At 49.6% G+C, this 24,513-nt stretch overlaps 1 protein-coding gene across 5 annotated transcripts in view; it reads left to right on the top strand.

The window, feature by feature from the left end:
• Window positions 1-24,513, top strand: part of Ptk7 (PTK7 protein tyrosine kinase 7) — a 65,599-nt gene that overhangs the window by 22,952 nt on the left and 18,134 nt on the right. For 4 of the 5 annotated variants that reach the window (NM_175168.4, XM_006524924.2, XM_017317638.1 and 1 more), the window contains exons 2-7: window positions 15,296-15,583; window positions 16,237-16,339; window positions 16,647-16,837; window positions 16,936-17,086; window positions 20,236-20,384; window positions 20,631-20,897. In NM_175168.4, the coding sequence (NP_780377.1) occupies window positions 15,296-15,583; window positions 16,237-16,339; window positions 16,647-16,837; window positions 16,936-17,086; window positions 20,236-20,384; window positions 20,631-20,897 (1,149 nt within the window). Of the gene's footprint in view, window positions 1-9,487; window positions 9,847-15,295; window positions 15,584-16,236; window positions 16,340-16,646; window positions 16,838-16,935; window positions 17,087-20,235; window positions 20,385-20,630; window positions 20,898-24,513 lie in introns of those variants that run through there. The other variant, XM_006524923.1, reaches the window with a different exon arrangement.

The following is a 24,513-nucleotide window of genomic DNA, read 5'->3' as shown; positions in this document are numbered from 1 at the left end:
TGTAGATCTCTCTCTCTCTCTCTCTCTCTCTCTCTCTCTCTCTCTTTCTCTCTCTCTCTCTCTCTCTCTTTCTCTGTGAGTTTGAGGCCAGTCTGGTCTACATTGTGAGAGTTTGTCTCAAAAAATATATATATAAATAAGCACCTTATTAATAATTAATTAATTGCCACTTTTCATGAAAATGAAGTAAATTTTTCCTAGCACTCTACAGAGGAGACCGTTGAGACAGACATTTTTGGTCATTTACAACAAACAGCCGGGCGTGGTGGCGCACGCCTTTAATCCCAGCACTCGGGAGGCAGAGGCAGGGGCATTTCTGAGTTCGAGGCCAGCCTGGTCTACAAAGTGAGGTCCAGGACAGCCAGGGCTATACAGAGAAACTCTGTCTCGAAAAACCAAAAAAAAAAAAAAAACAAAAAAAAACCCAAACAGCCAGAAGCTGGGGGGGGGGGGGATGGGGGGGGTGGCACACGCATTTAAGCCCAGCACTCGGGAGGCAGAGGCAGGGGCATTTCTGAGTTCGAGGCCAGCCTGGTCTACAAAGTGAGCTCCAGGACAGCCAGGGCTATACAGAGAAACCCTGTCTCAAAAAACCAAACCAAACAAACAAGAAAACATTATTGTGACTGTGTAAATATTGTTTGTTGGTTTGTTTTGGTTTTTTGAGACAGAGTCTTACTGCAGTGCTCAGGCTGGACTAAAACCCCTGGTCCTTCTGTCTCCGTGCTCTAAGGTTGCAGTGATTGGCCTGTGTTCCCAAGAACAGCCTTGGCTTTGAAGTAGTCTCCATACATTACCATTCTCCTTGGCAAAAGCATCTTAAAGGGGAAACGGTTTGGTGCAGCTCACAGTTTGAGGGCCCACACTGACAGTGTGTGTGGGTGGCGGTTGTCACAGCACGTCCACATTCCTGCAGACAGAGATGAATGCTGTCACGTCATCCCCGTTTCCTTTTTATTTGGTCCAAGACTCCAGCCTATGCGATGGCGCCGCCCATAACCAGGGTGGATTTTTCAACATCAGTTAAACTACAACACTGAAAGAAAAAAAAAGGGATCTCACAGTGGAGCCATTTTCGGAAGCTAAGCGTGGACCACTCCTTACCTCCACGCTGGGGACTCAGCCCAGGACCTTGGGCATGCTAGGCCAGGGGCTCAACCCCTGAGCGACACTCTCAGGCTATTTGCTTATTTCATTTTTAATTTTCTATGAGTATGGCAATTTTGCCTGCATGTTTGTTCAATGCACCATGTATCTACCTGATACCTGAGGGGGCTCTGGTCCCCTGGAGCTGGAGTGAGAGACAGTGGTGAGCGGCCACAGTGTAGGTGCTGTGAGTCAGATGCAGGTCCTCTGGAAGAGCATCCATCCCACGCTCTCACCACTAAGCTTTCTCTCCATCCCCAGGGCCCAGAGTTTTCTCAATTGCAGGTTGAGCTGGAGTCTTGCTCAGTTGCCTAGCTGATCTCAAACTTGCTATTTGACTCTAGCTGGCCTTCAACGTGATCCTCCTGCCTCACCTTTCCCAGTAACTAGGACTGCAGGCCTTGCGCCACCCTGAGTAGCTGTTGGGATTTAGAGGAGCAGTTAGTAAGGTCCCCAAGCCGCAGGACTGCTGGGTCAGAGGTTCTGGAAAAGTTGGGTAGAAATTGGCCTGCTGTCTGTCCTCTTGCTCTGGCCTAATGGCTCAGACCATTTTTAGATGTCAGGAAGCATTTATAACATGGCGCATTTCTGATGTTGAATAATGGATGAGGCAGGGGAAGGCGCTGCACTCTTCCTGATGAATTATTTACCGGGAGCCTCTAAATTGAGGGCTCTCCATTATGAACGTCCTGAATCTCTCACAGGTGTGTAGCCCCTCTGTTTTCCCCTCTGCACAAAGCCATCACCTTCATGATATGCCTTTGCTCCAAGCAGACCCTAGAACCTATGGCCAGTGACAGTTTGGGTCTGATGTCCCCTCAGTCACTCTGCAGAGTTCCTTTCCTGGAGACCCAGGTCAGATCTGCAGGGGCAGTTAGTTAGTAGGGTTAGTTGGGATCTGGGGCCAATGCTACAGACACAGGAAGCCTTCCATTTGTGTGCTCACGCCTGCTCTTCTCTTGTTTCTCTTGTCCGTGTGTCTCTCTCATCTGTTATCCGTCTTGTCCCATTTTTTTTCTTTGTCCCTTCCTCTTCCAGTTTCTCAGTTTTTCTGTCCTCTCTCTCAGCTCTGTTGTCACTCAGCTCCCCACCCCCACCCTGTCCCCTCTTGTCTCTCCCTCTGTCTCTGCCCCTCGTTCCTGGCTTTGCAGTTCTGTAAAGCGATCCTCTAAGAACGGAGGGACACTTACGTAAGCCAGATCTCCAAGCCTCCCAGACCCCAACTTATAAGCTGGCAGAATAGGCACAGAATAAAAACCTTAGGTCTTTTAGTCGCTCTGAAGAGCTTTTTTTCTCTTGGGCTGCGTGTGCATGTGTGAGCTCATGTGTGTATGCAAATTTATGCATGTGCATGCATGTGTGCGTGCAATTTCTGTTTTTATGGTGCTTGTGGCCAGGGTAGGCCGTCCTAGATCAAAGACGTCTGGCCGTGAGCTGCATGTTTTTGGTACTTTTAAAAATAATTTTAAGGAGTTGTTTCTATTCCTTCTTTTTTTTTTTTTTTTTTTTTAAAGGCGTGCGCCACCACATCCGGCTAACTCTTTTTTTATTAGATATTTTCTTCATTTACATTTCAAATGCTATCCCGAAAGTCCCCTATATCCACCACCCCACCCCCCATCTTCAACTCTTTTTTTTTTTTTTAAGATTTATTTATTTATTATATATAAGTACACTGTAGCTGTCTTCAGACACTCCAGAAGAGGGCGTCAGATCTTGTTACAGATGGTTGTGAGCCACCATGTGGTTGCTGGGATTTGAACTCTGTACCTTCGGAAGAACAGTCAGGTGCTCTTACCCACTGAGCCATCTCACCAGCCCTCTATTCCTTCTTTATCTGTTGATTTTTTTTCATCTGTTGTTACTGATTTAGAAATTGAAATCCTTATCCTGCCATCTTTAGCCCAGAATGCATTTTCTAGATGATATGTATATTTTGGGGGTTGGGGGGAGGGCGATAACTACCTTTTATTCAACTATGCGGATTCCAGGCATTGAGCTCAGGTCATCAGACTTGGTGATATAAATATTTTAAAGCTTATTATTTATTTTATGAATGTGAGTACACCATTGCTGTCTTCAGACATCCTAGAAGAGAGCATCAGATCTCATTACGGGTGGTTGTGAGCCACCATGTGGTTGCTGGGAATTGAACTCAGGGCCTCTGGAAGAGCAGTCAGTGCTCTTAACCTCTGAGCCATCTCTCCAGGCCTAAATGATAATAAGTTTTTTTGTTTGTTTGTTTGTTTGTTTTTTTGGTTTTTCGAGACAGGGTTTCTCTGTATAGCCCTGGCTGTCCTGGACCTCACTTTGTAGACCAGGCTGGCCTCGAACTCAGAAATCCGCCTGCCTCTGCCTCCCAAGTGCTGGGATTAAAGGCCTGTGCCACCACTTGTTTAAGTAAAGTAGTGAGATACCACAGAGATGGCCCAGTGGTTAAGGGCACTGCTGTTCTTTTAGAGGCACTAAGGTCTGTCCCCAGCTCCCAGTCAGTGGCCCACAGCTGACAGTTACTCCAGCTCTAGGAGTCTGACACCCTCTCCTGGCCTCTGTGGGCACCTGCGCTCACATTGCATACAAACACACACAGACACCTAAATACAAAATTAAAAAATGAACACACTGGATCCTCTGGAACTGGAATTACTTTAAGGATGGTAGTGAGCCTCCATGCGGGTGCTGAGAAGGGAACCTGGGTCCTCTGCAAGAGCAGCCAGTGGCCTCCCTGTTAAGGCATTGCTCCAGCCTAGTGAGTGGTGAGGTGTTGGCCTGGCATGCACAAGACTATAAGGTTTAATCCCTAGCATTGCTGAGAGAACAAAAGAAACAAAAACAAAAAACAAAACAAAACAAAAAACCCAAGTCATTTGTAATGTGGTTAAGAGTTTGTAATGTCAGCAGTATGGTGACATCTATAAGGAGCCACAGTGTGTCTGAAGAAGTCCAATGGCTTGACTGTGATCACGCAGCTGGCCCATCCAGGCCTTAGATGAACCTTCAGTCCTGTATTGGAGCTGCGTTTATGACACATTGCAAGGCTTTGCCCACCTCTCCTGTACATTTGTCAGCATTTTCCAGGCCCGTGGAAGCAGAAGTGGCAGAAAAGACAGTGTTTGGTGGCACGGGCAAGGGTTCCACGCACCATCCTACCCCTGCCCGCCCCCTCCCAGGACCCTCACCCAGAGTCTTGGGGGCCAGGAATCTAATAACCTTGCCTCAAACCATCAGCCCTTCCAAGCGGCCTCGTTTTTTGTTTTCCCTTCGATCTGCATTCTTCCCTTTGTGTCCCAGGTTGTCTTTTAGGTCTTTGGGGAAGTGCCCCCTAAGACCACTGCCTGGGGGGGGGGGGGGGGAAGGGCTGGCCCAGAAGCAGCTGTTGGTAAAGACAGGTGGATGAGTCTTCTCTGGGAAGGAAGGCGGGCTGAGTGTGGCCCTGACTCCTGGACCCTACCTCTAAAGGACAGCCCAGCTGCTGAGGGGCGCCTCAGCCTCCTGCACATATGTTTGACATCACTGCACGTCCCGGCCACGTGGCAGATGCCGCTTGCCACAGGCCTTCCACATCATGACATAGCAAAGCCATTTCCTCACATTCCGCTGCCTTGGCTGCTCGGGAAGTGGTTTGCAGAACATTTCTAAATATAAAAATAGGAGACTAATGATGCTCATGTCCCTTTGAAGCCAGCTGAGGTCCAGCCTCTCAGACGGCTTTTGGAGCAAAGAGGATGGAGAGCAGGAGAGGCAGGGCTGGGATGTGTGGGGCCCCGAGGATACCCAGACACAGGCTGGGGTGTGTGGGGCCCCGAGGATACCCAGACACAGGCTGGGGTGTGTGGGGCCAGGGTGTTGAGGCCCTGAAGATACCTAGACAGTTGGGGGAAACAGGAGATCCTCTGCATGTAAGGAGGAAGGTATGTTGTAAAGATTGAAATTCAGGCTGTGGACACCTATGCTCAGCTACCTACTTAAAAAATTTTTTTTGTTTGTTTTCTAGACAGGGCTTCTCTGTAACACTGACTGTCCTGGAACTTGCTCTGTAGATCAGGCTGGCCTCAAACTCTACCTGCTTCTGCCTCCTTAGTGCTGGGGTTAAAGGTGTGAACTACCATCAAGTGGCTTTAAAAAATGATTTGTATTGCACAGGAGAGATGACTCAGCGGTTAAGAGCGCTGGCTGCTCTTCCGGAGGTCCTGAGTTCAATTCCCAGCAACCACGTGGTGGCTCACAGCCATCTGTAATGGGATCTGATGCCCTCTTCAGCTACAGTCTTAAGATGAGCTAAGGGTGTGTGTGTGTGTGTGTGTGTATTAAATCTTTTAAAAAATAATTTGTATTGAGACAGTCTCACTGTAGCCCTGGCTGTCATGGAACTTGCTATGTGGATTAAGATGACCTTGAACTCACAGAGATCTTCCTGCTTCTGCCTCCTGAGTTTTGGGATTAAAGGTGTGTGCTCCCACATGCTACTGGTGGCTGTTATTATCACTTTAAGATTTGTTTTTATGCCTGTGTATCTGTATCTGTGGGGTGTGTGTGTGTGTGTGTGTGTGTGTGTGTGTGTGTGTGTGAGTGATGTATGGTGTGTGTGGGGGTGAGTGTGCCCACGAAGGTAGAGGAGGCATCAGGTTTCCTGGAGCAGCTTGATGTGGGTGCTGGGAACTGAACTTGGGTCCTTTGGAGGAGCACCATGCTCTCTTTAACTACAGAGGCATCTTTTCCTCTCTCTAAAAAGGAACACTTTTTTCTCCTGCCCAAACTCAACAGTCCATTAGTCACTTGGGGAGGACAGCAGGGTGTGGATGCAGGCCCAGGAAGGGAGCTTCAAAACAATGGAATTGGGAGTGAGAGCTGAAGTACAGAAGACACAATGTAAAGCAGTCTACATAAGTTAAAAATATCCAGTCTAGAGGGGCTGGAGAGATGGCTCAACAGTTAAGAAAGAGCACTGGCTGCTCTTCCAAAGTCCCCAGGTTCAAATCTCAGCATCCCCATGACAGTTCACAACTGTCAGTAATTCCAGTTACAAAACACCAATGTAAATCTAAACAAAAACAAACAAACTTGTTTCGGGGTTGAGAAGTTGGTCCAGCTTTTAGGAGCGCTGACTGATTTTACAGAGGCCCTGAGTTCAGTTCCTTGCTCCTGTGTTAGATGCCTGTCACCTAACTCCAGCTTCAAGGCTATCTGACACCCTCTTCTGGCCTCCATAAGTATCTGCACCCACACACATAAACCTAGCTAAAAATAAAACAAAAATCTTTCAAAAATACTTACAAGTAATGTAGATCAACCATCATATTTTAAAATGCTGCATCCAAGCAAGAGGATTTATATTAAATCCAACAGAACAGTTGTGGGGAGGGGTATGGACAGGGAATTAGTGGACAAAAAAAAAAAAAAAAAAAAAAAACAAAGAAAAAGGAAAGCCCTTGGGGCTGGAGAGATGGCTCAGTGGTTAGGAGCACCGACTACTCTTCCAGAGGTCCTGAATTCAAATCCCAGCAACCACATGGTGGCTCACAACCATCTGTAATGAGATCTGATGCCCTCTTCTGGTGCGTCTGAAGACATCTACAGTGTACTTACATATAATAAACAAATCTTTAAAAAAGGAAAAAAAAAAAAAAAAAAAAGAAAAGAAAGCCCTTGCTTTTTCTGGTGACATCATGGGAAGAATGTAGACCTGAGAGCCCAGGGCTAGGTACTCACTCTGGCGTTGATGAAGACGCCCTAACTCCAGGGTGTCTATAAACGTGTGCTGAGGGGTTGGGGAGTTGGCTCAGTGGGCAAAACCCTGCCGTATGAGGGCGAGGACCAGACTTCAGATCTCCAGAACCTATTTAATTGGGAGATAGGCATGGCTACCGCCTCTAATCACAGTGCACGGGAGGCAAGCTGGACACGCAGAAACAGGGGTTCTCTGTTCAAGTGAGAGAGTCCACCTCAATATATAAGGTAGAGAGCGATTGAGAAGCACACACGCGCATGTACACACTACACACACACCAGACACACCACACACACGCACACACACCATACGCTAGACGCCACAGATACACACACACACACACACACACACACACATTGTATCACACACAAATAGATGTAAAAATAAATACTGCTGACCAGTGTTGAGAATTCCATGGCTCAGAAATAGCATAGCATCTTACAGAGCCTGGCATGAGGCGGGCAGGCATTGCTACAGTGGGACTCTTCCAGGGTGGAGCTGCTTTCCCTGTTCCGTTCAGTATGGTGACTGACAGCTATATGTGACTGACAGCTATATGTGACTGACAGCTATACCTGACTTCCTGTGTACCTCAAATGTGGTGAGTGGACAGAGACTGAGGAAGAGAATTTTTAACTTTATTTCGTGTTTTATTTATTTAGATAGTTAGTTAGTTAGTTTTTTTGAGACAGGGTTTTTCTGTGTAGCCCTGGCTTTCCTGGAACTCGCTCTGTAGACCAGGTTGGTCTTGAACTCAGAAATCCACCTGCCCCTGCCTCCCAAGTGCTGGGATTAAAGGCGTGCACCACCACTGCCTGGCTTTCTTTTTATTATTTTAAGAATTGGTGTGTGTGTGTGTGTGTGTGTGTGTGTGTGTGTGAGTGAGATGATTTTATGTATATCATATAGGTGCCCAAAGAGCTTCAGATCCCACAAAAGATGGTTGTGGGCCACCCGATGTGAGTGCTGGGTCCTCTAGAAGAGCAGGTAGTACTTAACTGTTGAGCTGTCTCTCCACCTCGCTTGGATGTCATTTCACATTAAGTTAAATTTAAACAGCCTCATGTGAGCTGGGGGTGGTGCAGAAAGCTGTTCAAGGCTCCCGTTTTCCAAACCTGAAAGTTGGGCCCATAGAAGAAAATCAAATTTGGCTGTCTTAGATGAAAGTAAATCTAGAACCCTATTTCAGGACAGTCACATGACAGTTCCCAACCCAGCCTGGGGGTCAAGCGACTGTTTCATGGTGATCTCTTAAGACCACTGGAAAACACATTACAATTCATATCAGTAGCAAAATTACAGATATGAAATAGCAACAAAAAATAATGTTATGGTTTGGGGGAGGGTCACCACAATGTGAGGAACTGTAGTAAAGGGTCGTAGCGTCAGGGAGGCTGAGGACCACTGCCACACATGCTCATGGGGTACTTTTCCTAGTGTCCTAGTCACCAGGAGGGGCGCAGAAGCATCACCACGCAGACAAATGTCAGCCCTCCGCTGTGGCACGTGGCCTCCTCCGTGGCATGGGAACGCAGTAGAGAATCTCATTAGGAGGCTAAGCCCAGGAGAGGGGAGGGTCACAGGGAAGGTGACAGATTCCCCCTCCACTGTGCCCCCAGCTGCCTCAGGCCCAGTGCACCTGCCATGTGGAGAGGGTCACAGCTAATCCCTCTAAGGCCTGGCCCCACATTTTCCAAAGGAGAGCCAACTGTGCGTAGCTGCAGGCTGGGGTGGGGACACGGCCTGGAGAGCGGAGCCTCTTAGTCTCCAACGCTTCCCAGCGTCCTCTTATGGGCAGGGGTGATCCGCTCAGGTTATGTTCTAGGAGGACTAGAACCCAGGTCTCCCTGGCCCATATTTCTTTTTCATGAACAGCATTCCGCTCTGAGCTGAGACTCTGCTGCTTCCATGGCTGCTTCCTTGAAGACACGCACAGATGTTTGGGGGTGAAGCACATCTGTCCGGTCCTACCCTGCCCATAGAAGACGGGGAGGTGTCATACCTATGATGTGGCCAGTGGCTTTGGAGCCCTGAAGCCTCAACTCTCTGCTTGGATCCACGTGGTGACAGACACACGTGCTAGACCTGTCAGTGTTGAACTACGTGTAGAGTGGGTGGGGAAGGAGATCTCAACCCCGAGGCACAGATAACAACCTGGGGCAGCTGGGAGGTGACTGGGCGTGCCATTCATCCCTGAGAGGTTCCCACCGAGGCAGAGATGTAGTCCTCAGACGTTAATCCTGGAAAGGTGGCTCAGCAGTTGAAACCGCTGGTTGCTTTTCCAAAGGACCAGGGTTGCTTCCCAACACCCCAGTCAACTTGCCTATAGTCCTAGCAGGCAAGAGAGTTGGTTCAAGGCCATCCTCCGCTGTATAGGAGGCCACTATAGGCTGCATGAAAGCCAGCCTCAAGGAAGAATGACAAAGGGGGCTGGAGTGGTCGCTGAGCAGTTAGGACTGCTCGCTGCTCTTGCAAGGACCTGGGTTCGGTTCCCAGGACCCACATTCTTTATGGCCATGAATAACTCCAAGATCCCAAGAGGAGATCTGATGCCCTCTTCTGGTCCTCAAGGTCATCTATACACATGCTGCATAACTTAAACAGACACAGACATATAAATAAATTTTAAAGAGAAGAGAATTGAAGGTTCTACATGGAGAGTCTTGTGTTTGGGGACTGTCTCTTTGTAGGACAGGAGCTTGGCTGCGCTCTTTCCTGGAACATTTGTGCCTCACAAGGTGAAGGCTACTTGTCCTGGCCTGTGCCTTAGTGTTGCTCCAGAAATGGCATGGAAACCTGGCACACTGTGGCTCATTTCTGTTGACACTGCTCCAGCAAGATGCACTCAGGTCCAGGTTCCAGGGGCCACCTGAAGATAAGGATCTTCCGCAGAGGATCCTGGAACCCTGGAGCTCTGGTGGGCAAGACTTACCCAGGTTTGTGTGACCTGGCGGTCCTCGGGCATAGAGGAGGTAATACAGTCTCTCTCTTGAGCATACACTACCATGTAAAGTGCCCGTGGTGTCCCGGAGCCTGTACCTGGGAGGCTTGGGCTGGTAAGGTACAGCTCAGTAACTCGAGTAGCAGGGGCTTGGTCCAAAGGGTGGGGTTTTACAAGAGGGAGATGAAGGAATTAGAATTCTTTAGTTACGTTATGCAGGTTCTGAGCCCTGTACGGGACCTGGAGGCATCTCCCACAGGTCAGAGGGTTTGCCCTGGAGAGATAGGCAGCTGAAGTGGATTCTTCGTGCAGTGAGTTAGCCAGAATTACTGAGAACCGGAGTGAAAGCTTCCTGTTGCTTGGCCGGGGTGGGGCATGTCTGTGTAATCTCAGCACTTGGAAGGCAGAGGCAGGAGGGTCTCAAATTCACGGTAGGCTTGAACTACACTGTAAGACCCTGTTGGTCAACTAACGCCAGCCACGTCTTCTGAAGTACTCATTTAATCCCTCACTCAGAGGGCCGAGACAGACGGATCTCCGTTAGCTACAGGTCAGCCTGATCTACATAGCAAGCGCCAGGCCAGCCATGGCTTCATCTCGAGACCTTTTTGCAAGGAGTGCCCTCGTGCACATGCCAAGGGCTGGGTGTGTAATTCCATGGGAGAGCACTTTGTTCAGCATGTACAGGCCTTGAGCTTGAACCCCAGTACCACAAAACAAAATTCCCAAAACCAAACTGTTTGCTGTCCCTTCCATATAGCGACGGTGTTGACACAAATGTATAAGCACACACCCATGCGCACAGACTGGGTGGGTCTGGAGCCCAGAGAACAACCAGGGCTTGGGTGTTAGATCAGGGTTGTGTATCAGGTGTGCTTCAGTGTCAGACATAGAGCAGGTGTGGAGATTGGCCATTGTTTTTCTCTTTAAGATGAGACTCATTCTCTTTTTCTTCTTCTCCTTCTCCTCCTCCTCCTTCTTCTTTGATTGATTGATTGATTGATTGATTTAATGTGACCACACTGTCACTCTCTTCAGACACACCAGAAGAGGGCATCAGATCCTATTACAGATGGTTGTGAGCCACCATGTGGTTGCTGGGATTTGAACTCACGTCCTCTGGAAGAGCAGTAAGCTCCCTTAACCACTGAGCCATCTCTTCAGCCCTGGCTTTTTTTTTTTTTTTTTTTTTAAAGAGGCTAGGACTGACTAGGGGCTGGTGAGATGGCTCAGTGGTTAAGAGCACCAACTGCTCTTCCAGAGGTCCTGAGTTCAAATCCCAGCAACCACATGGTGGCTCACAACCATCCATAATGAGATCTGACGCCCTCTTCTGGTGTGTCTGAAGTTAGCTACAGTGTACTTATGTATAATAATAAATAAATCTTAGGGCTAGAGCAAGCAGGGACTGAGCGAGTAGAGTTGACCAGAGCAAGTGGGGCCAACCGCAGAGAGCAGGGTTGAATGGAGCAAGCAGAGGTCCTAAAATGCAATTCCCAACAGCCACAGGAAGGCTCACAACAATCCGTACAGCTGCAGTGTACTCACATACATAAAATAAAATAAATAAATCTTTAAAAAAAAAAGAGGACTAAAGGTACAGTCCTGTAAGTGTCTATGTGGTGGACCGTTAATGAGCCAGAGGTAAGGCGCAGAAAGCGCCTTCATGCATGAGGTGTTTGAAGCTCGAGCTGGGGATTCTGTGGTAGAGACATAGCTCTGCCTACATCTTGTTGCTAAGGAGATTCTTGGGTTACTCATGCCCACAGGCAAAGCTCCTACCCACCTCTCCCTTTCTGGATGTTCCCTGGTAGATGTGGACCTCAGCTACATAAATCCACTTAGCCCCTGATCAGCCTGGTGTCTCGGCACCCCCAGATTATACCTGGGTAGGGCTGCCATTACGTAGTAGGTTGCTGTGCTGCATGCAGCTCCACAGGGCCCAGTGAAGAGAGGCAGTGCAGCTTTAGGAGACCCGAGTCCAGAGAAGGCCTTTCTCAGACCATCCCTCTAGTTAGAGGTAAGGACAAGAAATGAAGCCACCTTGGGATAGGTACCACCTTAGTCCCCCGAAAGCCGCCTCTGCACAAAGCTAAGAGCTCCTGGGGTCTGGCATCACTGCCAGGGACTCTCCGGTTCCCCAAAACGTCGATGGAGCAATGTTTACAATGAGCCATACAGGTTGGCGGCCCGGGCACATTCCCACTGCCTTCTAAGCAAATGTGGGGGCCACTGAGCAGGGGCTCTGAGAAGCCCGGAGGCTCCTTTCTGCTGGCTTTGGAAACATCTAAGTGTACCCCAGCCAGGCACTAACCAGGACCTGCTGTGAGCTGACGTCAAGACAGAGGCCCCTGGGAGGCCCGGCTTTGATGTTTCCCAGGCCATGTCATAGGGGTGCGGAATGGCGGGGGCTCTGAGTGGCAGTCTGGGAATGCTGCGGCTCTGGTCACAGCTCTAGAGAAGCATAGTCCTGATCCCAGGAGGGGATGTGGAAAGCTGGGGGTTGGGGCTGAGCCGTGTCCCTCAGAGTTACATAGGCTCTTCTCAGGTTTCTGCAGCAGGTGGTCTGGGGCTCCTGTACCCTCAGGGCCTATCCCGTTGTCCCACCCACCATCTGGTTGTTCTCTGCTCGTCTGTCTAGGCTTTAGCACATCCCAGAGCTTTGGCGTGAGGAGAGTTGTCTAATATTCTGAGGGTTTGAATCCTTGCGCAGGAAGAGAGTTCCTGGGCTTAACAGTAGTTGCCTCTTACCAAAGGTGAATTCCGGTCAAGGCCTTTCACACACACAGAGCTGCATTGTGGCTCACAAGATCTTCCTGTGGGAAGAACACGGAGCATGACAGGATCAGACTTGGCTCTGTCTGAAGCTGAACACACTCTAATACATCCTTAAAAATAAAATAAGCCAGCCGGGCGGTGGTGGCACACGCCTTTAATCCCAGCACTTGGGAGGCAGAGGCAGGCGGATTTCTGAGGTCGAGGCCAGCCTGCTCTACAAAGTGAGTTCCAGGACAGCCAGAGCTATACAGAGAAACCCTGTCTTGAAAAACCAAAAAAAAAAAAAAAAAAAAAAAAGCCTTTAAGGGAATAAAAAAACCCACACATGCAATCACGTTGCCCACCCCCACCCCCCAACATTTTTTTTCATCCGTTTAACCAGTGAGATGGTTAAACCTCTGGCCCTTACCATCACACTTGGTGAATAAGCCAAGTTCAATTCCTAGAACCCATATGGTGGAAGGGGAGAACCAACTCTTAACAAATTATCCTCAGATAGGCAATCTGCCTACAGAAGACCTGAGTTCAATCCCCAGAGCCCACATGGAGTGGTATCTGAGGTTGACCTCTGACCTCTCCATACGTGTGCACACATGGATGCATACGTACACACTTGTTTTGTTTTGTTTTTTAAGACTCATGTGTTTTAAGCAAGTTTACAATCTTGGGTTCGACTGTATTCATCCTATTCTGAGCAGCAAGTTGGACACCCTGACTGTCATAGGTGATGTCTCTGCTCTTTGGTGAACATCCTGGAGTTATGGGTTGAGGGTCCCAAGATTTGCAGAGGACCGTGGAGTAGAGCTGATTCTGCCAGCCACAGGTGGAAGTGGGCAAACGCGCCTGATGCCAAAGCCACCCTAGACATGAATTTTTCTTCAGGTCACCCAGTGTTCTCTGAGTGTCTTTGTGAGCCTGGTATTGTCTGTGGGAGGCAGGTCTGCCACACTGCCTGACTGTGAGGAAACCGACTCACCCTGGTAGGCTCAGATGTTTCCAGGAAGAGCGTGAGATGAGGGGCTGGCTTCTTTAGGTTTTGGGCATGGAGTTGTAACATGTAAGTTGTCTGACCTTTAGTTAGTCCTTCACATTTCTGGGCCTGAGTTTGCACACAGTTCCATACCGCAAAGGTTTTGTACCATGATGTCTAGTGGGGACAGGGCCACACCCCTGTGGAGTATTTAGAAATGGATGGGGAGTGTCTGCGTTGGCACAGTAACCAAGGTGCCTAAAGGCATGTTTGTTAACTGGCACAGTGGGTGGGATCACCCTGCTTGGTAGAGAATTGGCTTGCGCAGAGAACCAACAGGACCCCATTGAGAAGGAAGAAGGGTGCTTTGGGGACATTTCCAGCTCCCTGAATGTTTTGTGTTAGGGGTGGTGGGCCTTTGGGAAGGTTGGAAGATAGACTGGTTTCAGAGTAGCCTCTTATCTGGGCTGTTAGTCCTGTTAGATCCTAGGACTTGTATTGACATACAACTCTGAGAAGGCAGAATCTCGGGCTGAGGAACCAAACCTCATCTCTAGGGTCTTTAGGGAGTGTTGGCTGGGCTGTGACTGCTCCCCAGTGACTTGGCCCTGAGCCTGCTTCTTCCTGGTGGCTGGGAACATCTCTTCCACATTTAAGCCCGCCTGCCCGCCCGGTGGTTCCGTGACTCTGCCAGGCACCCACATGGCATAAACAAAGCCTACCATGTTACCTGTGACACTGCTGTAACTATGCTCCCCCCCCCCCCCCCCCCAGAATGCCCAGCCCTGCCCTGCCCCGCCTAGCCCATCTGCACAGCACAGGTGCTTGCTTTGCCCCTGACTCTGGTTCTGCCTCTGGTTGCGGGGGTGGAGGCTCCTGTTCATAGTTGTCCCCCGAGTTGGGACTAAAGCTGAGTGACCGTGCGCAGGAGGCTTTACATACAGATCTGTGGCCTGACAGACCGGATATCAGGCTGACCTCAGTACATCTTGGCCTTTGTGTCTTGAGAACTTCCGCTTCTCCAGTGAGAGGATGACGTCTCGGGGACTGCAGAGCACCGTGGATGGGCTTCAGAGCCACAACTGCCTTAGTGGCTGGTACCCTAGGGTTCTCTGGCTAAGTCAAGATCAAACTTTATTCTGTGCCTTCCCTCTGGGGTAGGCAAGGGAGGGTTGGGTTACTTTTCCAATCCCCTGGTCCCTAGCCTTAGCATCAGAACCTAGGATCTGGTCTTGTAGGTCTGGGGCTCTTGTCTTTGGGAAGCCGGGTGTGATCAGCCCCACCCAGGCCTCAGGGCTCCCTTACTTACGGGAGCCAGCTTTCCACATCATCCACTTGGCATTTACACAGACATATCTTGTATATTTGTCCATCCTATAAGTACACTGTAGCTGTCTTCAGACGCACCAGAAGAGGGCGTCAGATCTCATTACGGATGGTTGTGAGGCACCATGTGATTGCTGGGATTTGAACTCAGGACCTTCGGAAGAGCAGTCGGTGCTCTTAACCACTGAGCCATCTCACCAGCCTGACCGGGGACATTTTTGTCTGGATTCCAACACAGTTGGAACTCCTCCGAGGACCTCTGCAACTATAGCATTATAGCATTGTTATTTGTGCCTGTTTATTGACCAGCCGTCCGTGGTCTCGCCCCGCTCCCCCCCCCCCCCCCGTGTTAGGATGGAGGCATCAGCTCCTCCTGACCCTGCTTCTCCCACGTCTGCGTCCGCAGGTGCCCAAGCCGCTATCGTCTTTATCAAGGAGCCGTCCTCCCAGGATGCACTTCAAGGGCGCCGGGCGCTGCTCCGTTGTGAAGTGGAGGCTCCGGACCCGGTGCACGTGTACTGGCTGCTCAATGGGGTGCCTGTCCAGGACACGGAGCGACGGTTTGCCCAGGGCAGCAGCCTGAGTTTCGCAGCTGTGGACCGGCTCCAGGATTCTGGTGCTTTCCAGTGTGTGGCTCGGGATAACGTCACTGGAGAGGAAGTCCGCAGTACTAATGCCTCCTTCAACATCAAATGTGAGTGAGAGCCTTTGGAGGGAGGGAGGGAGGGAGGGAGGGAGGGTGCTGTGCCTGGTGTGCAGCCTTCAGCCTCAGCAGCTGAGGCCTGGGAGCCTCTTCCTCGGTTTCTCCTGCTGCCAGTTGAATGGGGCAGAGAGAGTTCATTTGTGATACTGCTTGTGTGGATGAGAGGGAGTTAGTAGGCTCCTACTGCTTCCTTCTCTCCCTCCTTACTTTTCTACCATCTTTGCATCTTCTCCCTCACCCTGTCCTCTCCTCTTCCCTCTCATCCATCTTTCCAAACCCTCCCTTCCCTTTTCTTTGCTATAGATTGGACCTAGGGTCCCATACACACTGAGCACATACTAGTACCACAGACAGAGTACCGTCCATCTTTCCCGCCCTCCCCCACTGCTTCCAGTCTCTGTCCCTTTTATCTACTGGAGGCTTTCATTGAAGTCCTTGGCGTGTATTAAATTTGACCCATCAGGGACAAGGCGTGTGCTCTGTGTCTGGACCCACAGTCTTGGCTGTGGCTTCACGGTACTCGTGTGTGTGTGTGTGTGTGTGTGTGTGTGTGTGTAAGACGGGTACATGCCTAAGGGCTACGTGGTGCCCTCCTTCCCCTCCATCTTCCCACCTATGCTCTGCAACTGTGGCCTCTGCTCTAGGGATCGAAGCAGGTCCTGTGGTCCTGAAGCACCCAGCCTCAGAAGCTGAGATCCAGCCCCAGACCCAGGTCACACTGCGATGTCACATTGACGGGCACCCTCGGTAAGGAGCCATGGAGGACGGGATGTCACCCCAAGTCCTAGAATCCGTGCAGATGGACTTTGCTTCATGCTGGCACCACTCCCACCGGCCTGTAGTAGCTGGAGAAGGGGGAGTACTGCATGAATGGCTCTAGACTCTGGGAACTGAGCAATCTGGATTTGTTTGCTTTCACCCCTGAACTAATGTTTGCCCTTACACAGACTGTTTTCCCTTCCCAGGCCCCTCCTCCACTTGTAAACGGGAGTACCCAGTTAGATGTCTTATCCTGTACCCCCTTTCCAAGCTTATGAATGCCCATGTCCTACAGGCCTACCTACCAGTGGTTCCGAGATGGGACCCCCCTCTCTGATGATCAGAGCACCCACACCGTCAGCAGCAGGGAGAGGAACCTGACCCTACGGCCAGCCAGTCCCGAACATAGTGGCCTCTACTCCTGCTGTGCCCACAATGCCTTTGGCCAGGCCTGCAGCAGCCAGAACTTCACCTTGAGTGTTGCAGGTGAGCCTGTGGTGGGGATGGAAGAGGGGAGGCAGGGCTAGGAGGGGCTCACTGCCATGCCTGCTCACCTCCTCCGCGCCCGCCTCCCCTTGCCACAGATGAAAGCTTTGCCAGGGTGGTGCTGGCACCTCAGGATGTTGTTGTAGCAAGGAACGAGGAGGCCATGTTCCATTGCCAGTTTTCAGCCCAGCCACCCCCGAGCCTGCAGTGGGTCTTTGAGGACGAGACTCCCATCACTAACCGAAGCCGGTAAGACGTCTGGGTGTGATTCGGTCCATGTCCAGACACTAGAACTTTGTCCTTCATGAACTTGTGTTTCTTCAAGTTCTCAGCAGATGGCAGCAAGATGTCCTAATATCACTGAAAAGGCCTTCCCAAGGGAAGGCTCTGGGAAAATGCCTTCTGTCATTCCCACACGGACGCTCCATGGTTGGACCTGGATTCCCTTCTCTTGTTGTCCGCATGGGTCATCTGGGCTGGGAGAGAGCAGAGTCCTTTGGTACCCAAGGGTTGCCAAAGAGGCAGAGCCAGCACAGCCTGCTGTAGACACGAGCCTGTGCTCCATCTGCAGCCTCCTGAACAGCCAAGAACTTCAGCCTCCCCACTTCTCACAGCAGCCCCGCTCGACACCCCGTGGTGTTCAGTGATGTGCTGAAGAATATTGACAGGTTAAAAGCCATGTGATCATCCAGCAGGATGTTTTAGAGGAAATTGGAAATAAAGTTAGGAACGGAGTTGTATGAATAGCTAAAGAAGCTCAGAACACCAGAGAGAAGGCGGGGGCTGGGGACTAGGGGCTGTGTGGTCACGGTCTGCATTGAAAGATACAAGACAGCACTGAACTCAGAACGCCCGTAACGCTTCTTTTAGCCGCCTGATGTAATTGTCCGAGGCGCCTTGCCTTAGTCCACAAACCTAGGCCTAGTCTTGGGAGCTTCTGGCCTCTGTACAATCGAATCTAGGCCTAGGATGTTTTCAGCCTCTGAGACTGACTGCTGCATAAACTCACTTTTTCTAGTTCTTTCTGAGCTTTGAGCTGGCTGATGCAACTCATCTCCTGCCCAAGCTGTCTGATTTAATCTGGCTTCCCTGGGCTTCTCCTGAATCGCTCTGCTTGGCCTCAGACAAACTCCGGCAATCTGTTCTAATCTTGTGGCTGCTTCTCATGCTCTGGCTCATTCTGTCTTTATCTTGTTTTCTCCTCATCTTGTCTCTGTAAAACTCTCCAGGTAAGCCTGCCTCCTCTCCTCCTCTTGTCTCTCCGCACTGCTCTCTTAAGAAGCTTCCCTTTCCTCTCACGAGAGCAGGGCAGATCCTAGTCTGTCAAATCTTTCTCCGATCTGTTATTTTTGTCTACCGTTCAATTAGACATCACTTTAAAACATGGGTGCTTCCTTCTACAAACTAACTTTACCTCACGGTTTGGGATTAAAAGTGTGTGCTAAGGACTGAGCCACGCCACAACTAGAAACAGATTTTCTTCTAGTAAATGATCCACTCTCGGGGTTCACAGTGTGATTAAATACCATGCAACAACACCCACACTTTCAGAGGAAGCAAATGTCTCTGAAAGGTTCAGGAGGCTTGCCCTTGTGTTGGGATGCTCGCCCAGACTCTAGGAGAGGAAAGGACACTTTTGTGGTACCAGGCATGACTGTGGTCACTGGGGCTGGGGTTTCCTAGGTTAGGAGTCCTAAGGATATGATCAGTCCATCTAATTTAGCTGATAGGCTCTTGTCCCTGACGCTGGGCACCCAACAGAAAGGTGGTCCCGCTGTCCTGACTTCTTCTTTTCTCTCACTTACACTGCACTTTGCCCCGCCCTCCTTCCCCAAGACTGAGTTTCTTGCGGTTGGGAAACACGCCTACAAACTGGGCGGGGTGACTCGTGCCCATAATCCTAAGAAGATGAGACAGGAGGATGTAAAGTTTGAGGTCGGGGGCTTGTTGGGTCATGTGATTGACGGGTGTTGTAGCTTGGGTTCTATTGCTGGGAAGAAACACCATGACCATGGCAACTCTAATACAGAAAAATATTTAATTGAGGCTGGCTTGGAGTTTCAGAGGTTTAGTAGTGGCCTGCAGGCAGACATGGTATCGGAGGACCCAAAAGTTGTACGTCTTGCTCCACCAGCAACAGGAGGGGACTGTGTGCCACACTGGGTGTAGCTTGAGCATAGGAGACCTCAAAGCCCACTCCCACAGTGTACACTGCCTCCAACAAGGCCACACCTCCTAATAGTGCCATTCTTAATGGGGCAAGCATTCACACACATGAGTTTATGGGGGCCAGATCTATTCACAGCACCACTGTGAGCAAGCGTGAAAACCTGTGTTCAGATCCCCAGCGCCCGTGTCAGAACACTAGGTGTGACAGTGCACATGTGTAACCCGTGCTGAGGGGCTGAGATCTGGGGGCTTGTTGGCCAGCCAGTCGAGCTGAAATGGTAAACCCCAGGTAGAGTGAGGGACCCTGTCTCATAAAGTAGGGTGAGGCGATGAGACATCTGACATTAACCTTTGATCCAGACATGTGTGCACCCCCATGCATGCACATACACACACACACACACACACTCAACATGCTACACTCTCACATTGCACACACACACACACATTGTGGCCCCACGCACACAAATTTTGGCCGCTCTTTAGGTCAAGTCTAGCTTGGGTGATATAGTAAGTTTGAAGCCATCCTGGAGAGATAGCCCAGTGGTTAAGAACACTGGCTGTTCCTCCAGGGGAACCAGGTTTGATTTTTCAGCTCAGAGCCACCTGTAACTCCAGTTTCAGGGGATCTGAGACCCTCTTTTGACCACTCTGGGAACCAGGCATGCATGTGGTGCACAGACTTAAATGTCAGCAAAATACTGGTGCACATAAAATTTAAAAACCATGGTGGTACACAGCTTTACTTCCAGCACTTGGGAGGCAGAGGCAGGCGGATTTCTGAGTTTGAGGCCATCCTGGTCTACAGAGTGAGTTCCAGGACAGCCAGGGCTACATAGAGAAACCCTGTCTTGAAAAAACAAAAACAAAAAACTGCATGCTGGTTCTGGCGGAGCATCTGGACTTGGTGCTAAGCACCTACATGTAGCCCACACTGTCTGTAATTCCAGTTCCAGAGTATCTGACACTCTCTCTGGTCTCTGCTGACGCTAAGTATGCTTGGGGTGTAACTATAGACATGCATGCAAACACTTCTAAAATAAAAATAAATTTTAAAATGAGAAAAATTTAAAAATACACATACCTACACACACACACACACACACACACAAACACACATAACACAGACCATTCTTATGACACAGACCCTTGCATCATGAAATTCACTGCATCCTGTTTCTGAAGGGGGCCTAGGGCCTCTTCCAGACTGGACTCTCTTCCCTCCACAGTCCCCCTCACCTCCGCAGAGCTGTGGTGTTTGCCAATGGCTCTCTGCTGCTGACCCAAGTCCGGCCACGGAATGCAGGCGTCTACCGTTGCATCGGTCAGGGACAGAGGGGCCCACCCATTGTCCTGGAAGCCACTCTCCACCTGGCAGGTGGGTCTTTGGTGCTGAGGTAGGCACCACATCCAATGTTGGTTGCTCCCGGGGATTTAGGGCTCGTGTTTGAATTAGATAGCAGCTTGGAGAGCTAAGAGAGGAAGCGGGGAGGATGCTGGGCTAGAAGAGGAGATGCAGAGAGGAGGAACTGTGGCCGGAGGGAGCCTAGGTTTCTTGTGAAATATCACATACCCAGATGCTCAAGGCAGTCAAGCAATTTCCCTTCTACGCATGTCTCTGCAGAGATTGAAGACATGCTGCCGTTTGAACCACGGGTGTTCATAGCTGGTGATGAGGAACGAGTCACCTGCCCAGCCCCCCAGGGCCTGCCTACACCCAGTGTCTGGTGGGAGCATGCTGGAGTCCCTCTTCCTGCCCATGGCAGGGTCCACCAGAAGGGCCTTGAGCTTGTGTTTGTCACCATCGCTGAGAGTGATACTGGTGTCTACACCTGCCATGCAAGCAACCTGGCTGGTCAGCGGCGACAGGATGTCAATATCACAGTGGCCAGTGAGTATCTTTTTTTCCCTGTAGGGTGAGCCTGGGAGGTTTCGGGACAGGGTGCAATGGATAGAGGCTTCCCCGGTGCACACCTGTGGCTCTCTCTAGATTCTGAGGTTTGTAGCCGTGGGAATATTGGTCATGTGATAGTGGGGAGCCAGGCATAGAGAGAGGTAGTTCAACCAGAGGAAGTAAAACACTATTGACAGTGGAAGAGCACTGTCTGGGAGTCTGCAAACCTGGGTCCCACTCTGCCCACGATGCCTGAGAGGGATCATGTCCCCTGTGGTCTCCTCATCCAAGACAGTGTGAAAGATCAAATGATACAGGTGAAAAAGATTCTCTCTCTCTCTCTCTCTCTCTCTCTCTCTCTCTCTCTCTCTCTCTCTCTCTCTCTCTCGTGTAAGAAGTGTATTTATTTGTGCGTGTGGAAGCCAGAGGTCAATGTTGGGTGCTCTCCTCTAACTGTCCACCGTTAGACATGGTCTCCCTGAGCCCAGAGCTTTCTGGTTCCACCGAACCGACTGACTGGCCATCAGGTTGCAGGGGCCCTTGTCTCTGCTGCTCGGTGCTGGGTCACCGATGTTGCCACTGGACCTGAATCTCATGTGGGTCCTGGAACTCCAAGCTAGATCCTTATGCTTCCCCAGCAGGTACAGCACCCACTGAACCCCCTCACGCCCCCCCCACACACCCCCAGGCTGGGATCAAAGGCGTGCGCCACCACGCCCAGCTTTTACAAAGCCATTTTTAAACAAACCAAACCAAAAGGTTTACAGAAGAAAAGAAAAAGATACAGAAAAAGAATAACTTGCTTCATATGTTCCCAGGAGAAAAAATATAAAGGGGACAATACCAACAAGCTCAGCACTAAGTGGCTCCTTTCCTTACTTGTTAATACAAACTGCAAGCAAAGGACACACATACTTAAAACACAGTTCAGGAGCAGACAGCAGTCCTGGAAATCCTTCAGTCAGAGCAAGGCAGGAGTTTGTTGTTGCTGTTGTTTATGGAAATGCGTACAGACCCAAAACACTCTTATATATGTAAAATAAAAATACATCTTAAAACTTTTAAAAAGTGACATTTTGATGGCATCCTTCCCATAAGGATAATGAGATTGGGCCAGGGATGTAGCTCACAGCTTGTAGACTGAGTTCTTGTCTGCCACACCCAAAGCACTCGTGTGCTCCCCGGTGCCGTGGAGCCACCAATGGGGATGGCCAGTGGCAGCCAGAGATTAGAGAAGCCACTCAGCAGACTTTCCTCTGAGGGAACAAAGCTTAACTTACTGGGGCTGGCGCTCCCTGTGGCCAGTAGAAAGAACCCTTCACTCCATGGGGCTGATGAGAAAGGAAAGGGAAGAAAGAAAATTCACACACACACACACACACAAACACACACAGACAGAGACAGAGACAGAGTGGATAAAGCAAAAGGCAGAGTCCAATAACTTTATACACATAAATACATGCATGCATGCATGCATGCATACATACATAATACAGAAGTATACACATATACACATTCACACATAGAATGGTTAGAGCAAAGCTCCAGCAAGTAGGCTCCAAGCATTTCACACACACACACACACACACACACACACACACACACACAGGATGGATGGAACAAGCTCCAACACATGCCCAGACAAGCTTTACACATATACATACATACACATAGTCATGGTTGATGGGGAGAAGGAACAACATGCCAACCCCATTCACACAAACCTTACACGTATGCATACATGCACACACAGATGATGGCTGGAAGGAGCCATGGCCCAGCCCTCCACACTTTATTCTTTCTGCCATAGCTTCTCTGTCCCAGCAAAATCTCTCAAGCTGCATAAAATTACAGTGTGTTATGTTTTGGTTTTTTACTAGTAAATGATTATAAAATATAATTTGTTATCCAATATCTCTATAAGAAATAGCATTACATAGTGCAGGCAAAGAAAACAGATTAGTCCCCCAAATTCACATACATTTGTAACTAAGCAACTTGTTATAGATTGACATAGTGTAAGCAAGCAAGGGAGTCCTCTCAGCCAGTTTCTCTCACTGGCAGTAGGCAATTTGCAGTTACAAAGAAAGGTGTAATTATTTTATTATTAATCTTTAAAAGTAATTTTGTGAGCCAGGCAGTGGTGGCGCACGCCTTCAATCCCAACACTTGGGAGGCAGAGGCAGGCAGATTTCTGAGTTTGAGGCCAGCCTGGTCTACAGAGTGAGTTCCAGGACGGCCAGGGCTACACAGAGAAACCCTGTCTCAAAAACCTAAAAAAAAAAAAAAAAAAAAAAAAAAGGTAATCTTGTAAGAATCTTAAAAGAGTCGAAAATCTAAACTTCTATATAAAAATCAGCCTTGGGGCTGGTGAGATGGCTCAGTGGGTAAGAGCACCCGACTGCTCTTCCGAAGGTCCAGAGTTCAAATCCCAGCAACCACATGGTAGTTCACAACCATCTGTAACAAGATCTGACTCCCTCTTCTGGTGTGTCTGAAGACAGCTACAGTGTACTTACATATAATAATAAATAAATCTTTAAAAAAAAAATCAGCCTTTTCTACCTTAAATGCCCAGAATACATATCTACTCATCAGCAATTCTTTAAGAAATCATATCAGAAGGCTGAGGACAAAAATGGGTCTAAGAAATCATTCAGTCCAGCCTCAGTGAGACACGCCAGCCAGGGCTGCCATTGTTCTTGTTCCCTGACCATAAACAGTCCCTAGCTTAACTAATAAGAGTGTGCCTGTCTCAACGTCAGATTGTTCCCTAAGATTTACTACATCAGAGCCAGTAGTAAAAACACCTCAGCCCAGCTTCACTAACGATTTTATTTTTCCAAATGTTTTCTAAGGGTGGTAGTTCTAGCTGACCATCTGCGTCTCTAAGTTCTTCCCTATGGAGATGGTTGAATGATTAATCTGCCCCAGGAGCAGTGCCTGAAAGAGCTCAGCACTGTTACTGTGAGGGCCAGAGATGCTGCCCAGTGAGGGACTGGAAGCTCCTTAGAGTTTTCATCCAATTCTTAGATGAAGACGGGTGCGAGGGCAGCAAGCAGAGCAGAACTCTATAACAGTGGGAAGTCCTCAGGACACGTGGCCCTCGGGGCCACACCGAGGCTCACCCACGTGGCTGTGGTAACCCGTGGGCCGCATTCTGTGAGTTCTAAAGCCATTTGTCGCTCCTCCTGCGTGGGCCTCGGCAGTTGGGGTGCTTTGAGACACTCAGAACACCCAACCTCAGGCTTTGCATGTTCATGTTTGTGAACTGCTGGCCTCGGTCGGTCGGTCACTTGACAGAGTGACAGAGCCGTGATGGATGCTCTCTGAGGAGATTCGGGAGTAGCGCATGAGACAAGGCTGGATCAAGCATGGAGCTATGCAATGTAGAGTTCGAGGAAGCTGGCTTCTGGGACCTTGCTCAGCCACTTGTTGAGTGACCATTTTACGCTAGGGCACAGTCCTCAGTACCAGGAATGTGGCCACCCGGAAAACACACACACAGGCACACACACACCTCTGCATATCCCCCGTAGCTTATATTCTGACAGGAGAGAGCCAACGAGTGTGAAAAACAGCTTACTGGGCAATCACAGAACTTCAGTAACTT

The sequence above is a fragment of the Mus musculus genome, chromosome 17, assembly GCF_000001635.26.
Source record: "Mus musculus strain C57BL/6J chromosome 17, GRCm38.p6 C57BL/6J".
NCBI classification, from domain to species: Eukaryota; Metazoa; Chordata; class Mammalia; order Rodentia; family Muridae; genus Mus; species Mus musculus.
This window is presented reverse-complemented; position numbering and strand designations above follow the sequence as displayed.